The 17,481-nt window shown below is 45.4% G+C and overlaps 1 protein-coding gene across 1 annotated transcript in view; it reads right to left on the bottom strand.

Moving 5' to 3' along the window:
- Positions 1-17,220, bottom strand: part of LOC101734841 — a 29,827-nt gene extending 12,607 nt beyond the window's left edge. The window contains exons 1-6 of the mRNA XM_031899547.1: positions 17,088-17,220; positions 10,829-11,224; positions 9,179-9,515; positions 6,478-6,846; positions 3,949-4,041; positions 3,018-3,045 (exon numbers count right to left, since the gene is read on the bottom strand). Of these exons, the coding sequence (XP_031755407.1) occupies positions 3,018-3,045; positions 3,949-4,041; positions 6,478-6,846; positions 9,179-9,491 (803 nt within the window). The 5' untranslated portion in view covers positions 9,492-9,515; positions 10,829-11,224; positions 17,088-17,220. The remainder of the gene's footprint in view (positions 1-3,017; positions 3,046-3,948; positions 4,042-6,477; positions 6,847-9,178; positions 9,516-10,828; positions 11,225-17,087) is intronic.
- Positions 17,221-17,481: the final 261 nt, after the last annotated feature.

Here is a 17,481-nt window from a genome sequence, read left to right as displayed (position 1 = left end):
AGAGAGAGAGGGACAGAGTGAGTGATACCTGTGTATATAATAGAGAGAGAGAGGGACAGAGTGTGAGATAGCTGTGTATCTTATAGAGAGAGAGGGACAGGGTGAGAGATAGCTGTGTATCTTATAGAGAGAGAGGGACAGAGTGAGAGATAGCTGTGTATCTTATCGAGAGAGAGGGACAGAGTGAGAGATAGCTGTGTATCTTATCGAGAGAGAGGGACAGAGTGAGAGATAGCTGTGTGTCTTATAGAGAGAGAGGGACAGAGTGAGAGATAGCTGTGTATCTTATAGAGAGAGAGGGACAGAGTGAGAGATAGTTGTGTATCTTATAGAGAGAGAGGGACAGAGTGAGAGATAGCTGTGTATCTTATCGAGAGAGAGGGACAGAGTGAGAGATAGCTGTGTGTCTTATAGAGAAAGAGGGACAGAGTGAGAGATAGCTGTGTATCTTATCGAGAGAGAGGGAAAGAGTGAGAGATAGCTGTGTGTCTTATAGAGAGAGGGACAGAGTGAGAGATAGCTGTGTATCTTATAGAGAGAGAGAGAGGGACAGAGTGAGAGATAGCTGTGTATCTTATAGAGAGAGAGGGACAGAGTGAGAGATAGCTGTGTATCTTATAGAGAGAGAGAGGGACAGAGTGAGAGATAGCTGTGTGTCTTATAGAGAGAGGGACAGAGTGAGAGATAGCTGTGTATCTTATAGAGAGAGAGGGACAGAGTGAGAGATAGCTGTGTATCTTATAGAGAGAGAGAGAGGGACAGAGTGAGAGATAGCTGTGTATCTTATAGAGAGAGAGGGACAGAGTGAGAGATAGCTGTGTATCTTATAGAGAGAGAGAGGGACAGAGTGAGAGATAGCTGTGTATCTTATAGAGAGAGAGGGACAGAGTGAGAGATAGCTGTGTATCTTATAGAGAGAGAGGGACAGAGTGAGAGATAGCTGTGTATCTTATAGAGAGAGAGGGACAGAGTGAAAGATAGCTGTGTATCTTATAGAGAGAGAGGGAAAGAGTGAGAGATAGCTGTGTATCTTATAGAGAGAGAGAGACAGAGTGAGAGATAGCTGTGTATCTTATAGAGAGAGAGAGAGAGAGAGAGAGAGAGAGAGAGAGGGACAGAGTGAGAGATAGCTGTGTATCTTATAGAGAGAGAGAGAGAGAGAGAGAGAGGGACAGAGTGAGAGATAGCTGTGTATCTTATAGAGAGAGAGAGAGAGAGAGAGAGAGAGAGACAGAGAGACAGAGTGAGAGATAGCTGTGTATCTTATAGAGAGAGAGAGGGACAGAGTGTGAGATAGCTGTGTATCTTATAGAGAGAGAGGGACAGAGTGAGAGATAGCTGTGTATCTTATAGAGAGAGAGGGACAGAGTGAGAGATAGCTGTGTATCTTATCGAGAGAGAGGGACAGAGTGAGAGATAGCTGTGTATCTTATCGAGAGAGAGGGACAGAGTGAGAGATAGCTGTGTGTCTTATAGAGAGAGAGAGGGACAGAGTGAGAGATAGCTGTGTATCTTATCGAGAGAGAGGGACAGAGTGAGAGATAGCTGTGTGTCTTATAGAGAGAGAGAGAGACAGAGTGAGAGATAGCTGTGTATCTTATAGAGAGAGAGAGGGACAGAGTGAGTGATACCTGTGTATATAATAGAGAGAGAGAGGGACAGAGTGTGAGATAGCTGTGTATCTTATAGAGAGAGAGGGACAGGGTGAGAGATAGCTGTGTATCTTATAGAGAGAGAGGGACAGAGTGAGAGATAGCTGTGTATCTTATCGAGAGAGAGGGACAGAGTGAGAGATAGCTGTGTATCTTATCGAGAGAGAGGGACAGAGTGAGAGATAGCTGTGTGTCTTATAGAGAGAGAGGACAGAGTGAGAGATAGCTGTGTATCTTATAGAGAGAGAGGGACAGAGTGAGAGATAGTTGTGTATCTTATAGAGAGAGAGGGACAGAGTGAGAGATAGCTGTGTATCTTATCGAGAGAGAGGGACAGAGTGAGAGATAGCTGTGTGTCTTATAGAGAAAGAGGGACAGAGTGAGAGATAGCTGTGTATCTTATCGAGAGAGAGGGACAGAGTGAGAGATAGCTGTGTGTCTTATAGAGAGAGGGACAGAGTGAGAGATAGCTGTGTATCTTATAGAGAGAGAGGGACAGAGTGAGAGATAGCTGTGTATCTTATAGAGAGAGAGAGAGGACAGAGTGAGAGATAGCTGTGTATCTTATAGAGAGAGAGGGACAGAGTGAGAGATAGCTGTGTATCTTATAGAGAGAGAGAGGGACAGAGTGAGAGATAGCTGTGTATCTTATAGAGAGAGAGGGACAGAGTGAGAGATAGTTGTGTATCTTATAGAGAGAGAGGGACAGAGTGAGAGATAGCTGTGTATCTTATAGAGAGAGAGAGGGACAGAGTGAGAGATAGCTGTGTATCTTATAGAGAGAGAGGGACAGAGTGAGAGATAGCTGTGTATCTTATAGAGAGAGAGGGACAGAGTGAGAGATAGCTGTGTATCTTATAGAGAGAGAGGGACAGAGTGAGAGATAGCTGTGTATCTTATAGAGAGAGAGGGACAGAGTGAAAGATAGCTGTGTATCTTATAGAGAGAGAGGGAAAGAGTGAGAGATAGCTGTGTATCTTATAGAGAGAGAGAGACAGAGTGAGAGATAGCTGTGTATCTTATAGAGAGAGAGAGAGAGAGAGAGAGAGAGAGGGACAGAGTGAGAGATAGCTGTGTATCTTATAGAGAGAGAGAGAGAGAGAGAGAGAGAGGGACAGAGTGAGAGATAGCTGTGTATCTTATAGAGAGAGAGAGAGAGAGAGAGAGAGAGAGAGAGAGAGACAGAGAGACAGAGTGAGAGATAGCTGTGTATCTTATAGAGAGAGAGAGAGAGAGAGAGAGAGGGACAGAGTGAGAGATAGCTGTGTATCTTATAGAGAGAGAGATAAAGATTTAGAGATATTAATATTACATATTGTGAAACTAATAGCTGTATATTGTTTTGAGGTATATAGGAATACTTACCCTTTGCTCGGATTCATACACATTTTGCCTTAAAATAAAGGATAGAATACAATGAAGTTTTTTTTTAGTCTTTTTTCCTATTTTACAGCTGCACTGATGGCTTTTCCTATTTGTAAAATGAATGAGACGCCATCAAATAAGCATCAATAGTTTAATATACTGCTATCAAATGAATAGGGGTGATACACCCCCAGAATGAACACTTAACCAACAGATAGTTATTATATTTATATTATATTAAGTGGCCTATTAAAGAGTCTCCCCAAACTGGAATATATATATCAGTAAATATTGCCCTTTTACATCCTTTCCCTTGAGCCGCCATTTTGTGCTGGGCTGTGTGCTCCCTCAGAGATCAGCTGACAGGAAGTGATGCAGCTCTGACTGTAACAGGAAGTAGTGTGGGAGCAAAAGGCAGAACTCTGCCCATTCATTGGCTGATGGGGCCTAGCATGTATGTGTGCCTTGGCTTGTTTGTGTGCACTGTGACTCCTATGATCCCAGGGGGCGGCCCTTAGTACCTAAAATGGCAGTTTCCTATTTAGGATTACCCAATGGCACATACTGCTAAAAAAGTATATTTATATGAATTATATGAATGCCCACCCCTATTTGAAACACAGACAGGGACCTGATAGGATCTATAATTTTTAGCCCAAAGTGAAACCGGCACCATATATTATTCATAATTCCCTACAAGATTAGAGGTTTTCTCATGTATTCTATGTCTCCATTAAGTGCTGGCCATGGAGTAATACCGCCCCCTAGACACTGACTAATATACAATATATGTAATTATTTTGATTTTTTGAAAGGAAAATATGAGAGAAGATGGGCATGAAACCAGAAATAGCCGAACAGCATGGACTGACATTTAGTAGAATGGCAGTTCGTATAAGATGGAGCCTTAATAGGGGAAACTGAATCTCACCTTTCATCCTCAGGTAGGTCAAGGTTCCAACCAGGAGAAGGACAAGGAGCGCAATGAGAGTTACCACTGGAACCACCCATCCTTTCTCAGATTCTGCAAATGGAAGAGGTACAGAGTCAGCTATTTAGGGTACAGAGAAGAGTTACAGAAAACCTTGGGGTAGTTCCACCACAAAGTAAGGCACGTGATACTAAACCACAAGCATCATAATTAATCAAAGAGGAATCCTGTTTTGTGGCTGCGGTAGTTGTGTTTCCTTGTTTCTCAGCACCGCAGACCACAGATTGTTAAGTAGTTAAGTATCAGTAACTATGAGGGCTCAGGTAGGAAACTACAGACCAGCAAGTCTGACACACATTTATGGCATTTTTTTGTGAAACTAATATCAATTAACTCTTAATTTAATATAATTATATTCTAGCGCCAGCACTTTTATATTGTACAATTGATTCATAAACAATTAGTAGAAGGTTGTTTTCATTGCAATGACAAACAGCATTATCTCCACACACTTTGCACTAAAACCTTAAATAGATCATTCATCCTACATAGATTTATTAGTTTCACATCACTGCCAAGCACCAATATAACACCAATATAACCAATATAACCAATATAACACCAATATAACACCAATACCATGCAACGCCCACCAGTAGCGATGAACAAAATTTTTTGCCTGACATGGATTTGTGGTGAATTTCTGCATTTCGCCATTGGCTGATTTTTTCACAAAATGGGCACAAAAATTTGGCATGGAAAAAATACACAGCAAAAAAATCTCATGCGTGTCAAAAAAAATTATGTTTCGCTAATTTTTTAAAGTTCTTTTGGAAGTGTTCTGTACCGTGTTCGCCAGTTCAAAAAGTTATAGGGTAAAACTTTTGATATGAAGCATAAGAAAGAGGTGGAAAAGTGATACCTTTATTGGCTCGCTGGGATGCTAATTACAGAACTAGTGATGAGCGAATCCATCCCATTTCACCAGAAAAACTGCGAAACTTCAGAAAAATCCGTGAAACGCAACATTTTTTAACATTCACGACTTTTTTGCTACTGCACCCATAATGAAGAGTCTAATTTTTTTTTTTGTGACTGCAAATTTTCCGCGTCAAAATTTGCACCCATTTCACGAAAAAATTCGCTGATGGTGAAATGCGGAATTTTGCTGTGAATCCATGCCTGCTGAAAAAATTCGCTCATCCCTATCTCTACATGGATTTGCAGTGAAATTCTGAATTTCGCCATTGGCAATTTTTTGGGAAACTAGGGTTGCCCCCCTGGTTTTGACTCAAACAGTTCTGTTTTCCTTAGGCCGGTTTGGGTCTCAACTGTTTGTTCCGTTTTCAGCCCAAACAATAATCTGTACAATAAATGAAAAACATTTAAATACTGAGGTTTTTTTTCTGTTAACATGGCTTAGTTATCATCAAGTGATGAGATGGACAAGGGATGAGAGGAGAACTGGGAGGGGGAGAGAGCAGAAGGGAGGAGATGACAGGAGAGCTGGGAGGGGGAGAGAGCAGAAGGGAGGAGATGACAGGAGAGCTGGGAGGGGGAGAGAGCAGAAGGGAGGAGATGACAGGAGAGCTGGGAGGGGGAGAGAGCAGAAGGGAGGAGATGACAGGAGAGCTGGGAGGGGGAGAGAGCAGAAGGGAGGAGATGACAGGAGAGCTGGGAGGGGGAGAGAGCAGAAGGGAGGAGATGACAGGAGAGCTGGGAGGGGGAGAGAGCAGAAGGGAGGAGATGACAGGAGAGCTGGGAGGGGGAGAGAGCAGAAGGGAGGAGATGACAGGAGAGCTGGGAGGGGGAGAGAGCAGAAGGGAAGAGATGACAGGAGAGCTGGGAGGGGGAGAGAGCAGAAGGGAGGAGATGACAGGAGAGCTGGGAGGGGGAGAGAGCAGAAGGGAGGAGATGACAGGAGAGCTGGGAGGGGGAGAGAGCAGAAGGGAGGGGATGACAGGAGAGCTGGGAGGGGGAGAGAGCAGAAGGGAGGGGATGACAGGAGAGCTGGGAGGGGGAGAGAGAGGAGCAGGACAGCACAGAAGGGGAGAGAGGAGAGCAAACTGAGCAGACTCGTGTCATGCCCTGAAGGATTTTTCTAAGAGAAAGAAGTCTGACAGAGAAGAACATGTATACATTGTAAGATAATATGCAACTGGTTTTCATTTCTTATTATTTGTGGGTTTTTTTTAATTTATTTTACTTTTCATTCAGCAGCTCTCCAGTTTGGAATTTCAGCAGTTATCTGGTTGCTAGGGTTGACATTACCTTAACAACCTGGGATTGGTTTGAATGAGAGACTGGTATATGAATTGGAGAGGGACTTCGATGTTTTAAAATCATTGGTGGCAGTTTGTGATGTAATTGGGTATACTGAGCCTCTTGACTGAACTGTAAGTTCCAGAGAAAGCAACACTGGGCTCAGAGGTTGCAACAAAGACAAATAATTATTACTTACATTGTAGTTTTTAATCAAGATGCTCTAGTGTCCTGGATAATTGTGTAACCATTCAGAACGTCTCCTACCTGTCACATGTAGGCTGGTCCCTGTCCCATAAAGGGTCTCAGTAGTGAAGCTGTTACTGTCCTCACAAAATCTGAGTATAACGAAGCAATAATATGAGGTGTTATTATCAGCCTCCTGCACGTTCCTTATATAGAGATCTGCCTCCCCCCTCAGCTCTGTCCTCCCCTTGTACATAGGATGGACCATCTCCTGGGAGGGGTGATAGGCAAATGGTCCTGTGAGGTTCCCCACGCGCCAGTAAACTCCCACCCACAAGGGGGCTCTGTGGGGAGGATAAGAGAAGGTGCAGTTGATGGAGGCTGAGCCTCCGGACTGAGCTGTGACTTCCAGACTCTGGGAAACAAAGAAACCAACACTGGGCTCCGAGGCTGAAAAGAAGAGAAATAATTATTACTTATATTGCAGTGTTAATTTCTGTACCTTTGAGCATTCCTGTACGTTTATATTCAGTATTGTGGCGCTACAAGAGGTCATTGCTGAATGCTTATATTTGTTTTATAGAGAATTTATTTTGTCTTTTCAACCATTTCCACAGAGGATACACCGTCCCATTTAGTTTAACAAGCCACATATACCAAATGAGATATTGTTTATTTTCCTGATGTTTAGGTAGTTATATGGTAGGTTTTAGCATTTAATCACATGTTATACAATATTGAAAACAATTGTGTATTAGATGAGAAAAAGGTAAGAGTTGAAACCCTGTAATATGTATAAAGACAACTGAATTGTCCCATGGATATGCTTTGTAAATAATAATCATGAGTCATTAATGATACAATGAGTACTGATTGGCTGATTTTTTAATTGTTGGGAGGGGATCGAGGTTTTACATACTCTGTGTGTATCTAGTGCTACTTTCTGCCATTTTGGCATTAAACGCGTAAGGCCTATGTAACAATGGGGCTTGTATGTTTTATACTATGGTATAATAAAGATTTTTGTATTTTAATACTATATTGGAGTGCAGAATTAGTTTTTGCACCCTATGGATACTGGGGATTGTATGCAATTCTGTGCATTTCTATAATAGCAAAAAATATCCCTCAGCGAATTACAGTGTTTTTTATGGGTACATGCACAGGTGACAAATTCCATCTATACTACAGGTATGGGACCTGTTATAGGTCCAGAATAGTCAGGACCTGGGGTTTTCTGGATAAGGGGTCTTTCCGTAATTTGGATCTCCATAACTTAAGTCTGCTAAAAATCATTCAAATATTGAATAAACTTAATAGGCTTGTTCTGCCCCCAATAAGGGGTAATTATATCTTAGTTGGGATCAAGTACAGGTACTGTTTTATTATTACAGAGAAAAGGGAATCATTTAACCATTAAATAAACCCAATAGGGCTGTTCTGCCCCAATAAGGGGTAATTATATCTTAGTTGGGATCAAGTACAGGTACTGTTTTATTATTACAGAGAAAAGGGAATCATTTAACCATTAAATAAACCCAATAGGGCTGTTCTGCCCCAATAAGGGGTAATTATATCTTAGTTGGGATCAAGTACAGGTACTGTTTTATTATTACAGAGAAAAGGGAATCATTTAACCATTAAATAAACCCAATAGGGCTGTTCTGCCCCCAATAAGGGGTAATTATATCTTAGTTGGGATCAAGTACAGGTACTGTTTTATTATTACAGAGAAAAGGGAATCATTTAACCATGAAATAAACCCAATAGGGCTGTTCTGCCACCAATAAGGGGTAATTATATCTTAGTTGGGATCAAGTACAGGTACTGTTTTATTATTACAGAGAAAAGGGAATCATTTAACCATGAAATAAACCCAATAGGGCTGTTCTGCCCCAATAAGGGGTAATTATATCTTAGTTGGGATCAAGTACAGGTACTGTTTTATTATTACAGAGAAAAGGGAATCATTTAACCATTAAATAAACCCAATAGGGCTGTTCTGCCCCAATAAGGGGTAATTATATCTTAGTTGGGATCAAGTACAGGTACTGTTTTATTATTACAGAGAAAAGGGAATCATTTCTAAAAATTAGGATTATTTGCTTATAATGGAGTCTATGGGAGATGGCCTTTCCATAATTCGGAATAACATTCTGGATAACATGTTTCCAGATAAAGGATCCCATACCTGTACAAAGATCAGCTGTTTGTGCATGTACCCTCCCTGGCCCATCAGTGCTTAGGGGACACATGAATCTGCCTCTCTATAATTATATCCTACTTGACAACAGAGAGTCAGCTCGACTGGCAATACGTGAGTTTCCCTCTATTCTATTTCAACTTTTCTAAAGGATCCACCTACATACCTTGGTGAGTAGCAGTCCTTTATTAAAGGTAAACTAAACCATCCAAAACAAATTAATACAAAATTGCTCTTCTGCTCCCCCAAAAATACCGTTGGTCTTTAGCAAGCAATTTTTCTGGGCTTGCTCGAGTGCAATACCCCCAACCTGAGGGTTCTATCACTGGGCGTGCCATGACAATGAGGGGTATAGGAACATCAATCATCTGTTACACTCTTGGGTTCTGGCAAGGCTATAGATGATCATGAAGATGGTAAGTAAATTAACCAACTAAGGGTGGCTCCCCATGCAACCATCCCATGTTCTAAGGGGGTGGGTTACCCCCTGTTTGCCTATTATAGCTGCTATCACAAAAATACACACTGTGCAGTCAGTACCTCTAGGATACACTCAGTAACATCAGTAAGTTGTGTTACCTGCAACTCCCAGCTCTGTGCCATGAACACTTTGTGCAGTTTTATTTCCAACTCGCACCAGACAGCAGTAATGTTTCCCATGGGAAAAGGTGACTCCTTCTATCTGTAATGAGACGTCTCTAGGGAAATCCACCAGGGAGAAATTTTTGTCCTTCTCTGATTTGTTTTCTGCCGTCCATGTCTTAATGTTAGGGTTATCAATACATGTGTGTTTGTCCCCCCAGCGCCATGTTACTTCCCGTATCCCCCCCAGGAGCAGAATGAACAATACAGGGGATAATGACGGTTTCTCCCTCAATGGCAGGAACTGCATCTGCCTGTTCTACAGAGAATTCACCTACAGACAGGAGAGATATAAAAGGTCATTTATGACTGCAGTGCAGCATGTAAAGTGCAATTTTTGGACACAAAATGCCATTTTTTCCACAATGCAGTGGGGTTTTTTTTGCCATTTTTTCCCAGCATCAATACAGTTGTGTTCGGAGTTGCCCCTAATCGTGATCGTGCCCAATTCATAAAAAACATGGAAGTACTATAGTGTATTTGATTCAAAGAATAGGGTGCAATTAGCAGCTGACGTTTTTAGAGTGCTGACTGTGTCACTTTCATCGTGCCAATGCAGTGATAATGGCACACTGTATGTGTGCAGTTCTTTTGGTGGAAGCCTGTTGTTGCTATAGACACAACCCTGTAATTACCACCGTATCCAGAGGGACACTAATTCCAGGGTTCCAGAGAATCAATAGGGGCCCATGCACACAATTTGTCAGAAGGGGCAGGATGGATAGAATGGCTTTTAGTGCAAAATATGCAGAAGTGCATGGAGTGAGTGCGAGTATATTTCTTTGCTTCTGGTTTAGTGTGCCACACTCAGACTCATACCCCTTGTATAGATACACAGGAGCTGGGGGTGCAGAGCCCACTGGGGCTGCCATGACAGGGGTCCCACACCATCCCAAGGGAACCCTACCGTGGTCCCCACAACCTCCGCCCACCTAATCCTTCCCCCAAATGTGCATACTTAAGTACATCTGGGGGAGAGGTTCTGGAACAGTGGGGCCCACTGGGTTTTTTTCCAGTGTTCCATTGGCCCAGTCCAACCCTGCACAGGAGAATAATATAAACAAAGAGTAGTATAAATATACCTGCAGGTTTAGTCATTTAAGTTTAGTTATCTGTCCCTCTCCTGCACAGAGATGTCAACTAACTCCAAACCATTATGGAGATAATGATCCAAGATTGTTCTTTTATTTTCTTTTTAATCTAATTCCTCTCCTCTCTGAATGGTAAATAAGTGAAATAAAAGAGTCTTTTTTGCACTTTGCCCACTTCATGGGACATTGTATATGAGCTCTACAGTCTCATAAATACCCAGAATATATTATGAACAACTTAATGACATAGGGTTAGTTGATATCTCTGTCCCTCCCCCTGCAGGGTGACACAGACACAGGATTCTTTCTCCCATATGTAATAAATGGCACTAAGTTTGCCCAGGAACAGTAACCCATAGCAGCCAATGAGATATTTGCTTTTAAACAGGTGACCACTGAATTCTACCTGCTGATTGGTTGCTATGGGTTACTGCTCCTGGCAAACATTACTTTTTATTGCATAACCCCATTTATATCTTATATCACTCCAGGCTACCTGAAAAATGTATGAATGTTCCCTGGATATTTTGCCATGGTTTTAATGTTTTGCCTTCTGGTTCCAGGCGGCAGCAGAACATCGGCCCATCCGAGCGCCTGATCCCCTGGATTCGGAGAGACACCACATTCTGTTCCTTTGGGTTTCTCTTCAGGCTGATTCTCCCTCTGTAATCCCCATGGACCCAGTTCTCTGTGTGATTATAAATGAAAGGATTGCTCCCACATGGGCGCTCTCTTGCTGCTCTCCAATAGACTCTCAGACTGATGGAGCTGTCCCACTGATTCCTGGGGTAACTGAACCAACACGGGATAGTGACACTGTCCCCCTCCCTCACTCGCACCGACTCATTCTGGATAGAACAGTATGGCTTCTTTCCTTTGCTATGGATTCCTCCTGCACAGAGAGAGATGGAAAGGAGACATAGAAAAAGAGAAATGAGTCCATTGGCCGCTGCTTCCATGGTCACATGATGCCCTTGGGTAATAGAACACAACAGAAAATGAACAGGGGCTCAATCTTATCAGCGCAAGGACACAAGACATACATAGAAATGTACACTCTAGCACAATAAACAGATAATAAGAGTGGGCAAAATAGGAGGTCAAAGAGATTACTGGATAACGTGAAGTGAAAATAGCAAGATAGTAAAAAGATGCCATACATGTATCAGATATGGAAACTGAATACTTCCCTGAAACCAGCCCCCAGCACTGTAGGAAGGAACTATTCTGTTGTGCTTGGAAGTCAAAGGGAACAGGCAGGGAGCAGTGTAACGGTAACGGAGTAGAACCCAACAAGTGCGGAGGGTGAAACTTCATATTCCCTATTACATACAGGCACCCATCCATCAGGTTTAAATCCTGTCCAACTTCTGCCTGGTCCAGAGGAACGAGATAAAGAAATAGTTCTACCTTTTCCACTGCAGCCCAGGGGCCCTATTTGAGGACAACCAGTTAAGCCGGCCATACACCTTCAGATTTTAGTCTTCTACTGATGGACATTTGGATATCAGTCATATGTTTAAATGCAACGGTCTAAAGCTCACATTCAGCCTGAAATTGTAGGATAAAGTACTAAAATACAAATAGGAGAACATGAAATAGTTAGCAGCACCAATCAGAGGAAAGTGGCTTCCATTGTAGGTCCCCAAGGATATCGGCAGATACACAATACTGCACAGATTTTATCATTTTGCGACTGAAATGTTCTACCCTGTCCCATCGACTAAACAACTGATCCCCATGGCACGAAAATGATTGGGACAGTAATTCAGCTAGCTCTGCTCACTTTTCTCTACTCTTGACTCAATCTTGCCTCTGTCCTATTCCTGTTCTGAGACAGAAACAAGACCCCCCTGCACTCCCCCATTATCAATATATATAGGGGCATTAACCCATTCTGTGCATTAAACTACCAAGCAATGCCCTCCCCTTTAAGCAAAACTCACCCCCGGTCTGGCCAGTCCTACACTCACTCACCCCTGGTCTGGCCAGTCCTACACTCACTCACCCCCGGTCTGGCCTGTCCTACACTCACTCACCCCCGGTCTGGCCTGTCCTACACTCACTCACCCCTGGTCTGGCCAGTCCTACACTCACTCACCCCCGGTCTGGCCTGTCCTACACTCACTCACCCCCGGTCTGGCCAGTCCTACACTCACTCACCCTTGGTCTGGCCTGTCCTACACTCACTCACCCCCGGTCTGGCCTGTCCTACACTCACTCACCCCCGGTCTGGCCTGTCCTACACTCACTCACCCCCGGTCTGGCCAGTCCTACACTCACTCACCCTTGGTCTGGCCCGTCCTACACTCACTCACCCCCGGTCTGGCCCGTCCTACACTCACTCACCCCCGGTCTGGCCCGTCCTACACTCACTCACCCCCGGTCTGGCCCGTCCTACACTCACTCACCCCCGGTCTGGCCTGTCCTACACTCACTCACCCCCGGTCTGGCCAGTCCCACACTCACTCACCCCCGGTCTGGCCTACACTCACTCACCCTTGGTCTGGCCTGTCCTACACTCACTCACCCTTGGTCTGGCCTGTCCTACACTCAGTCACCCCCGGTCTGGCCTGTCCTACACTCACTCACCCCCGGTCTGGCCAGTCCCACACTCACTCACCCCCGGTCTGTCCTACACTCACTCACCCTTGGTCTGGCCTGTCCTACACTCACTCACCCCCGGTCTGGCCAGTCCCACACTCACTCACCCCCGGTCTGTCCTACACTCACTCACCCTTGGTCTGGCCTGTCCTACACTCACTCACCCCCGGTCTGGCCTGTCCTACACTCACACCCCCGGTCTGGCCTGTCCTACACTCACTCACTCATCCCCGGTCTGGCCTGTCCTACACTCACTCACCCCTGGTCTGGCCTGTCCTACACTCACTCACTCATCCCCGGTCTGGCCTGTCCTACACTCACTCACTCATCCCCGGTCTGGCCTGTCCTACACTCACTCACTCATCCCCGGTCTGGCCTGTCCTACACTCACTCACTCATCCCCGGTCTGGCCAGTCCCACACTCACTCACCCCCGGTCTGGCCTATCCTACACTCACTCACCCCCGGTCTGGCCAGTCCTACACTCACTCACCCCCGGTCTGTCCTACACTCACTCACCCCGGTCTGGCCTGTCCTACACTCACTCACTCATCCCCGGTCTGGCCCGTCCTACACTCACTCACCCCCGGTCTGGCCTGTCCTACACTCACTCACCCCCGGTCTGGCCAGTCCTACACTCACTCACCCCCGGTCTGGCCTGTCCTACACTCACTCACTCATCCCCGGTCTGGCCTGTCCTACACTCACTCACTCATCCCCGGTCTGGCCTGTCCTACACTCACTCACCCCCAGTCTGGCCAGTCCTACACTCACCCCCGGTCTGGCCAGTCCTACACTCACTCACCCCCGGTCTGGCCTGTCCTACACTCACTCACTCATCCCCGGTCTGGCCTGTCCTACACTCACTCACTCATCCCCGGTCTGGCCTGTCCTACACTCACTCACCCCAGTCTGGCCAGTCCTACACTCACCCCCGGTCTGGCCTGTCCTACACTCACTCACCCCCGGTCTGGCCTGTCCTACACTCACTCACTCATCCCCGGTCTGGCCCGTCCTACACTCACTCACCCCCGGTCTGGCCTGTCCTACACTCACTCACCCCCGGTCTGGCCAGTCCTACACTTACTCACCCCCAGTCTGGCCTGTCCTACACTCACTCACCCCCGGTCTGGCCTGTCCTACACTCACTCACCCCCGGTCTGGCCTGTCCTACACTCACTCACCCCCGGTCTGGCCAGTCCCACACTCACTCACCCCCGGTCTGGCCTACACTCACTCACCCTTGGTCTGGCCTGTCCTACACTCACTCACCCTTGGTCTGGCCTGTCCTACACTCACTCACCCCCGGTCTGGCCTGTCCTACACTCACTCACCCCCGGTCTGGCCAGTCCCACACTCACTCACCCCCGGTCTGTCCTACACTCACTCACCCTTGGTCTGGCCTGTCCTACACTCACTCACCCCCCGGTCTGGCCTGTCCTACACTCACACCCCCGGTCTGGCCTGTCCTACACTCACTCACTCATCCCCGGTCTGGCCTGTCCTACACTCACTCACTCATCCCCGGTCTGGCCTGTCCTACACTCACTCACTCATCCCCGGTCTGGCCTGTCCTACACTCACTCACTCATCCCCGGTCTGGCCAGTCCCACACTCACTCACCCCCGGTCTGGCCTATCCTACACTCACTCACCCCCGGTCTGGCCAGTCCTACACTCACTCACCCCCGGTCTGTCCTACACTCACTCACCCCCGGTCTGGCCTGTCCTACACTCACTCACTCATCCCCGGTCTGGCCTGTCCTACACTCACTCACTCATCCCCGGTCTGGCCTGTCCTACACTCACTCACTCATCCCCGGTCTGGCCAGTCCCACACTCACTCACCCCCGGTCTGGCCTATCCTACACTCACTCACCCCCGGTCTGGCCAGTCCTACACTCACTCACCCCCGGTCTGTCCTACACTCACTCACCCCCGGTCTGGCCTGTCCTACACTCACTCACTCATCCCCGGTCTGGCCCGTCCTACACTCACTCACCCCCGGTCTGGCCCGTCCTACACTCACTCACTCACCCCCGGTCTGGCCAGTCCTACACTCACTCACCCCCGGTCTGGCCAGTCCTACACTCACTCACCCCCGGTCTGGCCTGTCCTACACTAACTCACTCATTCCCGGTCTGGCCTGTCCTACACTCACTCACTCATCCCCGGTCTGGCCTCTCCTACACTCACTCACCCCCAGTCTGGCCAGTCCTACACTCACCCCCGGTCTGGCCAGTCCAACACTCACTTTCATCTGATTCATTAAAAATTCTATTGCTTCATTATACATTTTACACGGGGACTGAGTTTCACCAGCAACTACAAAATGATTGCTCTTTTTATTGGCCACCACTAGGGTCACCTGATTGTAGGGGCAGGAACTACAACAAGGAGCTGGCCACTGCCCAGCCTAAAGGTTTAAAATGTAGCGGTGAGTACACCTTTCCTGTTCTGGTTGGGTGTAACAGTCTGTGGCATAATACAATTATATATAAAATTCTTCTATGAGAAGTGCTGACTGTTTACTCAAGTCAAAATCTGGGTTATTAACCCCCAGTTATTATTATTATTAACTGATTAGTTAATTTCTCATGCAGCACTGTGCACCTCAAGTTATTGCTTGCTTGAGGATACAAAACCCAATATGAGAGGGAGGCAGGGTTTGATATCAATCAGCACAATGAGTGCATGGTTCATGTTAGAAATACAAAATCATTTGGATCCAAACAACTGAATTTAAATGATTTGTTTTCGGTAGAGGAGGAGGAGGAGGAGGAGGAATCGCCACTCTAATCAGACTCCAAAAAGGAGAAACAACAGATATGGGAAGGGAAGGAAAGCAGTTTCTTCTAAACTACATTGCAACTGAAAATACTGAACTGAATTACTTCTCTGTATGTTACACACTCTGTATAAATATCACAGCATAGTTACTCAGCAGTCTTACAATATAAAAGAAGAAGAGATGGCTTAAAGGAGAAGGAAAGCTAAAAACTCAGTAAGCTTTATCAGAAAGGTCTATGTAAATACAGCCATAAGCACTCACAGTAATCTGTGAGTCCTCTATCAAAAGAAGCAAAAGATTTCTTGTCTTCTTTTGTGTAAACATGTTATTTGGTATCAGACTTCCTCAGGAAAGATCCTTCAGGGCACGGCTCGAGTCTGCTCCGTTTGCTCCTTTCTTCCCCTACCTTTTCCTCCCATCAGAATTCGCTACCAGCTAACGGAAGCTACTGAGACCAAGCTAAAATGGCAGCTGCTATCTTAAACAAACACAGGAAGCTTCTAGGGCTGTTTACTCAGGTATGGTAAAGCTTTCTGCAGAATAAATATAGTGTTCTAGGTGGGTTCAATTGATTTTGATCACTACAAGAGTTTGTGATACAATGGGCGCATATACTTATAAACAAATGTGACCAAGCAGAACAAAATATATATACAAATAATCGACTAAAGTGTAAAAGAGTAGGGGCTTCTTTTCCAGATGCTGATATTCCTGTTGAACATGTTCTTGGCCATTGGAACCCATTGGTTATTGATTGGGAGTGTGAAGTTTCAGTTTCTATAGGTTGCTAGGGCCCTGTTTACCTTAGTAACCATATACCATATTAAGTGGTTCAAATGGGAGACTGGTAAGTAACAATAATAAAATTGTAGCCTCGTTGAGCAATAGTTTTTTTTAGCTGACAGGGTCACCGACCCCCATTTGAAAGCTGGAATGATGTAGAGAAAAGCAAATAGGAGATTCTATAACAGACAAAAGTTGAGTTAAGTTAAAGGTGAACTGCCCTTTAAAATATCTATGGCTTCATTATATGATAAAAAAATTGGAATCCCAGACAAATTCATTCTGCGGCTAGATCAGTGGCATTCAGACTCCATTGTGGCCCAACATTTGGTTAGGGCTCCTTTGCACATAAGGTAGATATTGTGAGATACAGCCATAGTTTAATCAGTATCCCAGTATTGATATTGAGACTGCGCCCCCCCCAACACAAACTACAGTTCATACCAACTATTTTTCAGTCACTCTTATATTCCCCTTCCCGCCTATCACTCAAAATTCCTCGATGAACATTCACCAGAAGAAGTGAGAATGAACGAGCGAGACCCAGTAGCGCCTATATCACTACACATAGTATCTTACCTTGGCAAGTCCATAGCAGAAAGAGCATAAGGAGTAGATTCATTGCTGGTTGTTGGATGGTCTGACTTGATGTAATGCTTATTCTCTGAGCAAAAACTGTGAGTCAGTAACACTGAGAGGAGTCAATTTCCTGAACACGATGGCTTGTGAGAAGAATGGGTCACTCTTTTACCAAGTTCTGCTTTATGGTGTGAAATATAGCAAAGAGGAAGAAAAGAGAAAGAGCTTCAAGGGGTATAAAAAGCTCATGAAAGTCAGAGTCAGGCAGGAACTTATTGCCTTATCCAGCAGAATTAAAGGGGAACTAAAGTCAGGGAAGGATTGTGTAACTTTCTTATCTTGGTTCACAAACTGCGGTGGCTGCTGGTGTAATCATTTTAGCTTTTAAAACCAA

The sequence above is a fragment of the Xenopus tropicalis genome, chromosome 3 (genome assembly GCF_000004195.4).
Source record: "Xenopus tropicalis strain Nigerian chromosome 3, UCB_Xtro_10.0, whole genome shotgun sequence".
In the NCBI taxonomy this organism is placed as follows: Eukaryota; Metazoa; Chordata; class Amphibia; order Anura; family Pipidae; genus Xenopus; species Xenopus tropicalis.
The sequence above is the reverse complement of the archived record's forward strand: the minus strand, read 5'-3'. Positions and strand labels throughout refer to the sequence as shown.